The sequence below is a fragment of the Ambystoma mexicanum genome, chromosome 4p (genome assembly GCF_040938575.1).
Source record: "Ambystoma mexicanum isolate Mex_15411 chromosome 4p, UKY_AmexF1_1, whole genome shotgun sequence".
NCBI classification, from domain to species: domain Eukaryota; kingdom Metazoa; phylum Chordata; class Amphibia; order Caudata; family Ambystomatidae; genus Ambystoma; species Ambystoma mexicanum.
The window spans coordinates 518,186,683-518,200,994 of record NC_090927.1 but is presented as its reverse complement, the minus strand read 5'-3'; the positions used below and the strand labels follow the sequence as shown (position 1 = coordinate 518,200,994).

The 14,312-nt window shown below is 45.3% G+C and overlaps 1 protein-coding gene across 17 annotated transcripts in view; it reads right to left on the bottom strand.

Annotated features, from left to right (window-relative positions):
• MYT1L (myelin transcription factor 1 like) overlaps nucleotides 1–14,312 on the bottom strand; it is a 1,655,431-nt gene that overhangs the window by 82,955 nt on the left and 1,558,164 nt on the right. For 16 of the 17 annotated variants that reach the window (XR_011260403.1, XM_069606035.1, XM_069606050.1 and 13 more), the window contains one exon: nucleotides 10,825–10,887. The exons of the other annotated variant lie outside the window; for it this stretch is intronic. Coding sequence is in view for 15 of the 16 variants with exons in the window: in XM_069606035.1 (XP_069462136.1) it covers nucleotides 10,825–10,887 (63 nt within the window). In the remaining variant the exon portion in view is untranslated. The remainder of the gene's footprint in view (nucleotides 1–10,824; nucleotides 10,888–14,312) is intronic. 17 annotated transcript variants of the gene reach the window in all.

Here is a 14,312-nt window from a genome sequence, read left to right as displayed (position 1 = left end):
TCACGTGTGCATGCCACAGAAGTGAATAATTGTTATAAAATCGTCCACCTTCATAGTTTTGTATAAATAGAGATTGTTAGGCCTAAATGCAATTAAAATATCCATATGACTCTGTTTTAAGGTCATGGCTTCATGCATTGCTAGAGGAAAACATCAAGCACCATTCCTTGCAATGCCATCAATTTATTTTAGTAGGGACTCTAACACAGGACCACATTCTCTCATCTGATTCGTATGACAAATACTGTTTGTCATGGATCTCAGAATGTTTTCATAGGTAATATGAAGCAGATTGCACTTTTATGAATATAATTCAAATCCCAGAGACAAATGACGGATAAAGGTAACCTAGTGAATTATGGATACAGTTTGAAAGAAGTATGATGTTGATGCCCCATAACACTGCACGCAACATTGCATTGGTTCTGAATTTTGTCTATTTTGCAAATTACTTTGAGCTACACTTGTGGCATTTCACTTGTCATTGGGCCAATTTCACCAAGAGAAACTCCCCATTCTGAGACATTCTGGGTTGAATAGTTGGAGGTTATGTCATGGAATGGGACGCGATTAAATCTCATCTACCTATGCCTATCGAGAGTCTCAAAGGTGAAGTGCTGATGCTTATCAAACTTGTCACACGGAGGTTGTGATTAATTCATGTTGATGTTTCATGGGTATGAAAGACTGGATGTATATGCCCAGAATTTGAGAGAAACAGAAAGGTGGGAACTTCCAAACACAAGTGCACAGTGGCAAGTTTGGAGGTTTCTGCTTAGGCTGTATAGTATAGTAACCACATGGCAGAAGAAAAAATACACCAAAGGGATGATCCCAAACTGGCTTACCTTGTTTGCAATATGAGACTAAGGATAGTGTGGTGCATGCGCGTAGCCTTAAACATGAAATAACCCTACTACTAAACTCCCAACAAGTACTGTCTAATCCTAGTGGACCTCTGCCATCATTTGCATCACTTCATATTCAAGGAGCTTTCTAGCCATTGCAATTTAAGGGTCTCCATCAATTTGGATTTTATGTTTAAAACAACCCACCGACAGACCACTGGTGTGTCTATTGGTTAGTGTGCATGGCATTAGGCTTAGCTAATGACGAGGTGTGCTTTTTTGTTCTGTCAGAGGATCTGATCTCCAGTTAGTACTCTTACAATAAGAGTTCTTAGCCTGGCTAACACTCCTACTCAGTATTTAGGTTGACCCATATGCTTCTATGTGTCCTTTTCTATTAACTGCTTACTTGTAAGAGGGCGGAAATGTGTCACATAGAGAAATCCCAAATGACCTAATTACTTTCAAACTACAAGCTCAGCAACTTCTTGCAATCAGACATATGTAGAATGCGCTTCCCCAAGATTGCTTCAAGATGTATCTATAACTCCATACCCACTGTCAACTTAAACTACCTGCCCCATATAATCATGATCCTAAACATCTCTGCTGCCTTCTATATATGCCTAGTTTTTGCAGAAATGTCCCATTTAAGTATCACTTTTAATGCACACTGTTTGTTCTACCCCTACTTGCTTTGATGTTAAGTTCATCAACATATCTTTTAAACATGTGATGAGTAAAAAATGTCCAATTGTTGAGGGTTGTTGTGCACTGCTGTGATATCAGGGCAGTGCAGATCGCATTCCCATTTGCTGTTGTTGAACGATAGCGAGCACCACCATCTGTCTATTCCCCATGGACTCCTACAGCACCTGTCAGCACCTACTCCCATTTTATTTACTGGTATTATGTGACTAAAATCTCAGGGCTAGACAAGGTGCTCTCACAAATGAAAATGACCTTAGCCTTTATAAAATTACAGGAAATGGATAGTCTTTCTTAAAATGTTTTAATGCACTATTGTTTTTCATCCCACCTCTGAAGAAAAGATGTGCTTCCATGAACAGTACATATTATCAGATGTCTTTGTGGCAAGATATAAGCTATATAGACCAGCCCATGCATAAAGCCGAAATAATGGGACATGAACTTAAATCCAGTATACAGACATCCAACATGAAATCAACATTAGCAGAATATTTCAGTAAAGTGAGACATCAGATTAACCAGATGAGATTTCAAATTGTATGGGTGGTTAAGGTACCTAAAAGAGATGACAATCACCATCAAATGTTATCCAAACATGAGCCATTCTGAATTGACAGACACAACTGCAGATTGCACTGTTATTTTTGATGGTTTTCTCTAGCAGCACAGAACAAAGACCAGGGAGGGAGACCCCTTTGTGCCACTTCGTTCCTTGCAGACAAACGCTGTTTATGTTACTCAAACTTCCACAACTTAACCTCTAATCCAGTGAGTTACAAACATACATTTATGTTGAACCAATCAACATTTCTGGACAAATGATGCAAAGACCACATGTTAATCAATTCTGTGTCCAATGCATTTTGAATATTCACTCGTCCTTCATCAGGGACATGCGCAGAATATATGATCTCATTAAAAAAGATGTCTCATTCTCGCAGGCTGAATTGCTAGTGATGAGTCAAACATCACTCTGCACAAACACGGTGGCCAAAAAGCATTGGCAAAAATCGTGATGTTTGATATGTGGTAAGTACTACTGCTCTATGTATCCAAGAACCATATCCGCGGCATGCGTTCAAAGTGTTCTCTGGTAGCACCCCATTATATAATATCCCTTCAAATTGATGATGAATATTATACATTTGTGTGATGAAAGGAACGCCTAAATGCGATGTACTTGATTAATTATTTTCAACTTTAGCTAGTTTGTTAGTTTTAAAAAGAATTGCTTCACCATTGTGGACATTTTTAACATTACTTTGTGGTAGTTACAGGACTACATTATGGAACATATCCTTTAAACATATCCTTTAAACAGCAACAAGTCTGTTATTATAATTCCACATATTTGACAAATAAAATCAACTCATTATCATTATGAGCTGTGTGGTCAGGGGCGCCGAGTATGGGGGGGCTCCGGGGCCCGAGCCCCCCCCCGGCAAAATCAAGTCGGGGCTGAGCCCCCCCCCCCACGGCCGGAGAGAAGTGATGCAGCATCGATGGCCCTTTCCATCGATACTGCATCACTTCTCTCCGGCCGGGTAAAAGTGCGAACATGTCCGATTAAGCCCTCCCCTCTAGGACTCATTTTGGTGTATGGTCCTGAAGGGGAGGGCTTAGGGCAGTGGTATTCAAACTGTGGGGTGAGCCCCTCTGGTGGGCCGCAGCCTTATGTCCAGGGGGGTGCGCATCCACAGTTTGAAAAAAAAAAAAAGAAAAAAAAAGGATAAATTACCAAAGGATCGGGCTGTTGCTTCATCAACAAGCAGCAGCCCGATCCACGGCTCGCCACACATGCTTAGTGCGACAGGGGCCGGGCCTTTGTGAGGCCTGGGGCTCCATTAACAGCCTATTTATGAAGACAAAAGAAGGTGTGTGCTTTTTATTTTCTTCATGAATAGGCTCCTAATGGAGCCTGAGGCCCCACAAAGGCCTGGCCTCTGTCGCACTATGGGTGGTGGCAGCAGGGTAGTTTCTAGCCCATTTGGTGCCCAGGGTGAAACATTAGGAAAGCGCCCCCCACCTCGTGCCCCACTCCCACCGCACCCCACTCCCACCGCACCCCGCGCATCACTCCCAAACTCAATATAACACTGCACAACATTGGGACACGGGGACCAGTGGGGGCACACATTGGGACACAGGGACCAGTAGGGGCAAAACAGTGGGACACAGGGACCAGTGGGGGCACAACAGTGGGACACAGGGACCAGTGGCGGCACAACAGTGGGACACGGGGACCAGTGGGGGCACACATTGGGACACGGGGACCAGTGGGTGCAGGGGACCAGTGGGGGCACACATTGGGGCACGGGGACCAGTGGGGGCACATCATTGGGACACAGGGACCATTGGGAGCACAACAGTGGGACATGGGGACCAGTGGGGGCACACATTGGGACATGGGGACCAGTGGAGGCACAACATTGGGACACGGGGACCAGTGGGGGCACAACATTGGGACACAGGGACCAGTGGGGGAACACATCGGCACACAGGGACCAGCGGGGGCACACACTGGGACACAGGGACCAGTGGGGGCACAACAGTGGGACACGGGGACCAGTGGGGGCACACATTGTGGCACGGGGACCAGTGGGGGCACACATTGAGACACAGGGACCAGTGGGGGCACACAGTGTGAAAAGGGGACTAGTTGGGCAGGGGACCAGTGGGAGCACACACTGGGACACGGGGACCAGTGGGGGCACACATTGGGACACAGTGGGGGCACACATTGGGACACAGGGACCAGTGGGGGCACACATTGGGACACAGTGGGACACAGGGACCAGTGGGGGCACACATTGTGGCATGGGGACCAGTGGGGGCACACATCGTGACACAGGGACCAGTGGGGGCACACATTGAGACACAGGGACCAGTGGGGGCACAACAGTGGGACACGGGGACCAGTGGGGGCAGGGGACCAGTGGGGGCACACATTGGGACACAATGGGGGCACACATTGGGACACAGTGGGGGCACACAGTGTGAAAAGGGGACCAGTGAAAACACACACTCTCATACTTTCATGCTGACACAAACACACACTTAGTACACGCACACGAGAGCAATCATGCATAGTACAGCTCCGACAGGGAAAACACAAAAAAAGGGGTCAAGGACTTAGAAGAACAAAGCATAATAAAATAAACATGGCACCTACCTTCTTTCTGATGAAGCGGTGCACCGTGCGCACAAACAAGCCCGAGCTGCAAAGAAATGTTTCTGCCAGGAATCCTGCAAGGAAAGCAGTGAAGTCTTCGAATCGCAGGGTCCAACACCGGGAAGCCAGGAACACAGAAAGGACAGCAGTCGTCTGGAGCACAGGATACAGCAAGCAGCAAAGGTGGGCAGCCATCAGGAAAGGCGCCTTTTTATGCCCCAAGCCCATCCCCACCTTAAGTGGCGCGAAAGTCAAGGGAGGGGATGGGCTGGGAGCCTGCTCTGACTTCCGTAATGTCACGTAGTACTTATGTACTACGTGACATTACAGTCAGAAGAGGCAGCGCCAGCACCAACTATGGCGCTGCTGAACTCTCTGCCCTCTGCAATCGCCGCCACAAACCCAGACATGTGAACCCCTCCAGCCAGGGGCAGGGACTGGGGCAATTGCACCCCCGGGGCAATTGCGCCCCGGGCAGCTGCCCGTCCTCGCCCGGGCCAGGAAACGGGCCTGGGTGGCAGCAGTGGTGTGGTACTGCCCAAGTGTTCGCAATTTGGAATATTTCGGTGAATGCCGTTTTTTATTTTGCACACTTTAATTCTCTCTTCATCCATCTACAGTAACCTCAAACAAGCATTGGCAATGCCAACCGTTTGGGCTTTTGTGCAAGCAGGGGAAAGGCACTAGCCAGGCACAGCCATAGTGTTATTAACTGGCCATTGATTGTAGCAGGTGCAAAATGGTGCGAGTACCAGGGCCTCAGAAGAGCAGTTTACGTGCCTCTGGATACTCTAAAACAGACTGATGGGTGTGGAAGCACCCAAAAGATTCAGTGTGGAGGGTCAGCTGAGAGATAGCCAACTTCTCCAGGAGTTTGCCCAGGAAAGGAGTGATAGAGATCGGGTGGTAGTTTGCCAGAATGGAGGGGTCGACAAGGGGTTCTTGAGCAGAGGGTGCACAAGGGAGTGCTTACGAGCCGTTGAGAAAACTCCAGTGGAAAAGGAGAGATTGCAGAGATCAGCCAAGGCTCGGGCGAGGGAGTCAATGTCGTCCTTAATGGTTTTGGAGGGGCAGGGGCGACCTGTTTGGATGAGGCCTTCATGGACCAGACTTGTCTGGCGACCTCAGCGGGTGAGACGGGTGAGAGGGAAGAGAGGGGAAGTGGTGGGGGGGGCAAAAGAGGCTCCAGTATAGGTGTATGTTGTGGTGTGGAAGGGATGGAGGAAAGGATGTTTTCGGTTTTTGTGGTGAAGTGTGCAGCCAAGGCCGAGCAAAGGTCCTGGGTGGGTGTGACAGAAGAAGTGGCTGCTTCAGAATTGGTCAGTTCCTTACAGACTGAAAAGGTTGGCGGTGTTGCTTGATACCACGGAGATGCAGGCTTGAATAAAGGCTCTATTCTTGGTGCAGATGCAGAGTCGATATCACCTTTGAAGGAGGCGGCAGGCCAGTTTGTCAGAGGGTTCGCCCGACAAATTCCATTTCCGCTCAGCTGCCCTACACTTGCGTTTTAGGGCTGCCAGATCGGAGTCGTACCAAGAGTTGCAATTTTGGGAGACTTCAGATGGACCCTCATGACATGACATGACATTTTGTAAAGCTCAGGCAATATTATGTTACCACAGGTTGACAGAGCCTTTGAGCCACATATGGAAGTACTGTGGTTTAGGCGGACCTGGAGCGTTCGTTCCTGGGAAGCAAGTGGTAGAGCCACCCACACTGAGTGAGGACTGCAGTCTGCAGGGGGGGCCGTAGGCTCCATGCTGGCCACTGCCCCCCTCAGTAGTTCCGCTCTCAGCCCCTGATGCCCTGTGCCCCCAGCCATGGAGCCCCGGGGACGGATGACAGCGCTGAGCCTGGCACTGGGCCTCGTCTCGCTGGCGGCGGTGCTGCTTGTCACCGACACACTGCCATCTTCAGCAACCACACCCCAGTCCCCCACCCCCAATCTTGCTGAGATATCTTGCAGGCGTTGACTCCTGCTATGTTGATTTAAATAGTCTGCTTGGGCCTTGATGTGGAACCCATTCTTGAGCCGCCACATAGCCCTTCAATGCAGTTTGTCAGCATGTGTGTTCTGCAAGTAAGTAAGCATGTTTAACGTGGGTTTGCGCACTGGTACATCTACTTACTTGGTTGGCAGTGTAGTTGGCACGGCACCTCGGTCGAGGGGTCCTCCTAACCTGTCCTGACTCCTGCGTCGTGGTCATCGCACTGCACTGCAGCATTCATTCCATTGAGTTGACGATCGGATCGGTCAAGGGGGCACTTGTGGTGCTTGGTGGCGTGCTAATGCACATTGCACAGGTGCCAGCGCTGCCACCACTCCCATTCACCCATCGTGATCCTGACCCGGCCCCAAGTCCCAACCTTCACTGCGCCACCTGTTATGCTGCTGCAGCCAGCCTTACTGCAGACAGTAACGAACAACAGGACCGGTGCTATCATCAGGCAAGGCAGTAAGTAGTGTGGGGGTTTTAAATAAAGCATTTTGCAGCTCTAACATTTCCAACATATAGGCAAGCACCTTACCTTGCCCAGTGATAGCACCGGCCCTGCCAGGGCCTCTAATAGCAGTCCCTGATAAATGAGGTGTATGCCCGTTTTTTGGAAGGTAAGACGTTATTAAGCATAAGTGGGGTGTACTATTTTTACTGACTCCTTCATTTTTTGAATAAGGGGTATTTCAAATGAATGTTGAAAACAAGGAAAGTGGGAGTTTTTAAATCATGGAGACAACCATGGCTACAACATTTAGACGCGAGTGCTTCCATCAGTCCCAAACATCACTTGGGTGCAGGGTGAGCCTGAGTAACTGCTTTTTAACATTGTACACTACTTTACCAGAATTTCTGGTAAACTACAATGTTAAAAGCAGTTAACACTCTTCCCCCCCCAAGTCTGAAACCACACTTGATTGCATTATACTTCAGCTAGGATTGTATTATACTTGAGCAGAACATCTGATGTGTCCACTGAAAGTTTTAAGATTAAGCTACATCTCTAACTCTATCTGGTTAACCAGAGGTAACATCTTAGCAAATGTCACTTGTGGCTGGCTAATCTACTGCAGCACTATTGTAAGTTTGAATTGATGTTTTACTGAACTATAGCACCACACACGTCTTGCTTGGTAGTTTTTAATCAGGAAACGTCTTTACTTCTCGTTTCCCTTGAATTGGGAACTTTTTTTGGTGGTGGTACTCCACCTTGCAGCTGTACCTTCTGTTTAGCAAACATTTCATTCTCCCATCCTAGTTGTGTTGCTCTGCCTTTTGAGGGAGGGCTACTACAACCTGGACGATTATAGAGCGGTGGAGTAGGGGAAGTGATGTCTTACTGGAATGCAACTCTATGGCTTAAATCTCCTTCTTACTTGATTTTAGTATATGCAGTGCATGCTAGCCAATGTTTCCACTGTTCTGCGGTGCGCGTGTCCCCACACCCCCCTCGCGCGCCTTTGCACCAGGTGGGCAACTACATGCAGATTTGCAGTCATATAACTGCCAGTGATGTCACTTCCTGTATTTGGGCCCCTCCCCAGGAAATTCATAAATCGCCTTCCCTGTGTGTGGTAACAGTAAAACTGGTGGAATGTGGCCTGCTTTAACACTCTGCATAATACTGAGGTTTAAAGTCCATGGGCCTGATTTACAAACGCATATTAGAATGGAGCAATTCCATTGAAAAAGGCTTATTGAAACAGGCCTCATATGTGTTGAAATCTGCCAGGTTGTAAGAGGCAGTACTGCCTCCACTTGCAAGGGTGGTTTTGGCCCATGCAATATTTCTGCATGCAGTAATACTGCATATCCCCGATATAGCCTAATGGGACTGCAAAATGGGGAACAATTAACAAAGTTCTAGGGCTCAAAATGCCGAACCTGTAATGAGCGCCATAATGTAAAATAGACACAAACGGCTTACAAAACATTAGAAAAACTTGAAAATAAGATTTATAAAGTCAGTTTACGGAACACCTAACTAAAGCATATCCTCTCCAAGGAGAATCATTTTGAATTTACAAGACTTAGCAAGACTAAGTTATGCTAAGATAGTGGCATCTCTGGAATCCTACTATCACTGCGACTTAGATGCCTTTATTGATTTAAGTTTATAAGTAAATGATGATGGTGATAAAGAGGAGGATTGCAAACACTAGAACATACAGCAAGCAAAGGTGAATGACTGGGGAGAAGCTGGGATGTTCTCTAGAGAGTTTGCACAGTCAAAGTGATTAGAGATGTAAGATACAGATTCAGAAAAAAATAGGCTAGCGACAGTAAAGAAAATTGAATCGGTCCAAATTTAATTTTTATATTTTTCCTTTCCATTTGTGCTCTCATACTATGCTGTGCATATTCACAAAGAAAACAGTCAGCACCCTATGAAGGATACAATAAAAGCACAAAATGATAAGGACGTAACTTTGGCATCTAAAACGTAACTATATGCAAGATTATAGTAACAGAAAATACTTTTTTTATAGTATAATCTAGTGTAGAAGAAAAGGGGCCAAATATGATTCGGATTGTAAAACTACAATTGGTAATCCATAATATTTTGTCAATTTTAAGGCTCTGATGTGGAGCCTGCATAGGCCTGTCATTAATCAGGCAAATCATGGCTTATTCGGTTACATGAAGTACTTCAAAATGTGTCTGCAGTGTAGCTCTTCCACGAGCGGGCTCTCATGCAGGCTTTTGTAGAAACATCTCTGAAAATATTCATAAGATCATCTCTTCATTTTTAAATACTCACATCCGGCCCGAAAACAGTGTGAGTGAGATAAGATGGGGCCTAGTGGTCATATAACAGACGGTAAAATCGTGAGTGTTAGGACTCATCACATGCAGTAATTACCTTTCTGAATACCTCCATACTCACTTTGGGATCACCCATGAAATGAGCTCATATTGCTGTTTGGGGATTAGAAACCGATTAGATGCAGTAGTGGAGCATATTGCTGCCGTTCTGTACAAAGTAATGCACACAAGGATCAGTTTGACCCTTTTGTGCATTACATTGCAAAGGGGTTTAGACCCTCGAGAGGTCTCGTAAATAGTGTATCCTATGTGCTGAAATGCATTAGTGCATCCCTTTACATAATGTAAAACGTGTTTTTCAAATGTCGCGGTTTTTGGAAAGTGTTGGGTGGAGACAAAAATAATCTGATTTTTAGGTGAAATTGGATCCTCTCATCGGGCAGTATTTACCATGGAATACCGCACATGGTAATTACACTTGTCCCATAATCAGGCAGGCGGTTAAAACCAAAAGTATTACAAATACTGCCAGCCTTAACCATTGCCACCAGAATTGATTTTTATCCAGAGTTACTTTAGGAGGCACCACGCCAGTTCAAGCTTTGGAGCACTATACAATCGTTGTGAGCAGGATAATATATTTAGTATTGAAATAACATATCCTAGTGATGATGATAATAAAGACTTATTGTAAAACAATAACATGAAACAAAACAGTTCATAAATATTTAAAAGGTTAATATACATACAAACCACCTTACTGAATTGCATACAAATTGCAATATTATTACAACCAACAAGAAACAAAAAAGTAATCAATTATTTAATATTACTTTTGTTGCCCCTATATTCATCACTTAAGAATAAAACGCCTATAATCTATTTACAATAATCTATAAAGTAGAAGCCTATTAATATAGACAAGTAAACCAATGTTCGTTATGTTTCATATGTGTGGGATCTAATTCTCATTGCAGGTAATTAATGATGTGTGAATGTCTACCATACGCTAAGATCATCTGCAAGCATCAAATACACATATTTTAATGCTATATTTCAATTAATAAAATCATCTGAAGATCCCCTGCCTTTTGACCTGCCCCTTGAGTCCTCTGAGTTGCAGTATACGTGTATACCTACCATAGCCACCACTGGCACCAGTCACTGATGCCTGAACACCCTACACAGATATTCACATAAAGGTTCATGGTGCTGGCCCATTTGGACATAAAATGGACCCTCAGTACAAATGACCCTCCAAAAGTGGGAAACAGGTTTTAAAGTCAAACATGAACAATTCAGACAAAGGAAAATGTATTTCCTTATTTACCTTCTATGTGATGCATAATTTCCAGTAATATGTCCAGAGCCGTCACAAGCAGGGGTGGGACACCTACAATTAAAAATATGGATGAGGTAAGGCGCTAGGAAAAGAGATGAATTGCCATTCGAAGCATATGTTGCTTTTGAATAAATTGGATATCTGTGTTGGTGGCACCATGCATGCAGTAGTGGTCCTATCAGCATGTCACATCCCTTTCACGGGCAGGCTACCACTCATTATGCAGTGCCTTATACATCACCAATTAATAAATTAACAAATTAGTAAATATTACAGAGTGGTCAAACTGACGAAAGGATGGTACCAGGTTAAAGAGAAAGTGTTCTTAGGAGAATAGAACCTTGACATATTTTGTCCAATCCAGCCCTCAATAAAAGTGGGACCATGTCCCTTCTTCTCCCTAAAATTAGGCAAATACACCCAAAGGAAAAACAACTTGGAATAGATAGGCAGCAGTCTGTCCCTTTTTGCCACCTGTGCAGCTGAGATAATGTGTTCGGGCCGGAGAGGGATCAACGCGCATGCCACAAAGAGTACCTCCACATTTGTGTTATCTGATAGAGGAGGGCCTATAAGTTAAAACACATATTTTCCATTTATGTCAATTACTTCTCACAATGAAGGTATGTGTTACAACAAACATACTTATGTTTTTAAAATTAAACAAATATTTTTACTTACCTAGAAATACTCCATCGACAATGAGAGCTACTTTTTTAGTCCCTGAAAAATCCTTTTAGCCTGGACTTCCAAAAGAGTAAAATACTCCCTCGTTAAAATCGTACTTGACCACTAAACAATCCAAATGTCATAATTGAAGTATTTACAAGCAATGTGTGTCGCCATTGCGATGCCGACTTTAAACAAAGTCCCATTTGTCTTCTTCATCACATATCCAGGCTCTTACCCTCATGCAAAGCATTCTTAACTCTGCTGTGTTTTTCATCTTCTAACTTCCTTACCAATCTCACATCGCACTTCATATGTTCTGCACCACATTCTCTGGTCTATGAAATCCCTATTTTTATAAGAGTGTTCTGTGCTTATAGGTGTGCCCGTCCTATCCAACCCAGTATCCCAGCGTTGATTATCGTATCAATCAGTCTTGTGATTTTCTGCTCATCCAGTGCTTTTGCTCTGTGAGCAACTATCTCCTGGTGCTTGTAGCTTTAAGTCATTCCATCCATTTCTTATCTTCCAATCGACCATTTTATCAATCATCACCACCACTCTATTCATCCCCTGACCTTCGCTTCTTCTACACTGATGAAAGTCGATCATGTGCATTTTTCCACAATACCAATTTGCCAGCTGCAGCAGCTGGATGGTTCCATTCATCCTGTGATCTATCTGTGGCTGTCAATCCATTGCATCTGCATTTACAATCAATTATATTTGGTTTTGTCTCAAAAAAAATCTAAGGGGTGAGGCTAAAGCTATTCTAAAATTGCTTAATATACAGGGAACAATAATTAGAAGTTTAGGACTAAATCCACACCTAGAAGACATCTAACATGGAATTAATGAATGCTAAAACAATCTCTTCAGTTGAGAAATGTTAATTGAATATGGGACCAAACAGAAAATCCACAATTGCATCTAACATGGTGTCGAATTGTGTTCCGCTCTTTCTTTTATCTGCTGCTGGTAGTTTGATATAGATTTTATTTATGAATCAGTTTTCAAAAACTGTATTCAATGATGTATTTGCTTCATTAGCAAGTAGGCTGTTAATACTGAGAGTTAGACATTCAGTATGATTACAGCAAAAACATATGATTTATGAAACGCGTCACCGAGGTGTTCAATGCGCTGAGAGCCGAAGGAGACAGTGGGCCTCATTACAAGTATGTCGGTCCAATTCAGAGTCGCAAGTGCGGAAACACTGTTACCTCAAAGTGACACCCAAGGTGCTACCTCACCCGTTAGCACTGTGACCGTAAACTGCAGAAGGAGTCGCCGGACATGCCTGAATTACTGATACAGCGTTAGTACGGGCACATTCAGAGTACCACGTACACTGAAACACAGCCATAAAAATGCTGGTGGCACCGTGAACACTGTGCCTGTAATACTGGCACCGCAGACCAGGCATTAAACAGTGAGCCAGGTGAGGAGCAACAGGCCCCAGGTGTCCAAAATCAGCACAGCTGCACACCATTGACCACTGGTAATGTACAAAAGGACCACACCCACACCCAACCCACCTCCCAACACAAGCGTGCTGGCAGTCGCTGTAGCAGCAATTGGACTGGGGAACCTGCAAGGAGGGATTGAGGATGAAGCAGCATAGAGGCTGAGGAGGTGGCATAGGCGCATGAGGCGAATGAGGAACCAGATGGCCATGCATAACAACAATGGGCAGCAGGTCCCCACAGGCAGCCACCAAAACCCTGCATCAGGGCCTCACACTGTAGCCTGACCGAAGCTAAATCCACATCTTGTACCGGCTTGACTGGGAGACCGTAACATCAATTGTCACCCTCATTCATGATGACATCAGCAGACTCATAAATATATGACTGCAATCCCCCCCTTGCTGAAGGTAGTGTCAGTACTGCACTTCTTTGCAACTGGCACATACCAACACATCGTGGGTGAGCTGCACGGGCTGTCACATCCCTGTTTATCAAGGGTCTTATTCCAGGTACTGGATGCACTGCTGCACCATGTGGCAGACCACATTGCCCTACCCCGAACCCAAGCCCAAGTTAATGCCACCAAAATGGCCTTCCATGCCCTGGCAGACAGGCCCAATTGCTTCAGTGCGTTAGATTGCACCCATGTGGAGTTGGTGGGCAGACAAGCCATTGAGGCAGTGTATAGAAACCACAAACAATTCCACTCCCTCAATGTGCAGATGGTCTGTGATGCTGAACACCTCATCACCCATTGTTGTGCACATTTCCCAGGATCCACACATCACGGAACCCCATGTTGCCAGGGTATATGGCACGGCACATCGGAGAGCGCACCTGCCTGTTGGGTGAGAAGAATGACCAATGCATGACCTCTGTGTGGGGGGTGGAAATAGGCACTGACCAGAGTGCACCTGGCTGTTGGGTGAGTAGAATGACCAATGCATGACCTCTGTGTAGGGGGTGGAAATAGGCACTGACCAGAGTGCACCTGGCTGTTGGGTGAGTAAAATGACCAATGCATGACCTCTTTGTAAAGGTGGTAGAAGCACAGTCAGCAGAGCATGTGGCAAATGCGACCTAAGACACATACATTGCATCCCTTATTCCAAAGGCATGGAACGCATGTTAACAAACAGGCATATGGATCACACCGAATCCCTGTCAATTAGAAGTCAAATGAAACAACACAAAAGTACCACATGAACCAGAATGCATCAGACAACCTACAAAAGTGCCTGCTAAAAAACTGTGCACATCCCCCACCGCCTGCATCACAGACAAGTCAAATGAATGCAATCCTACACACCATCATCAGTGTACCCCACAGCATGTATC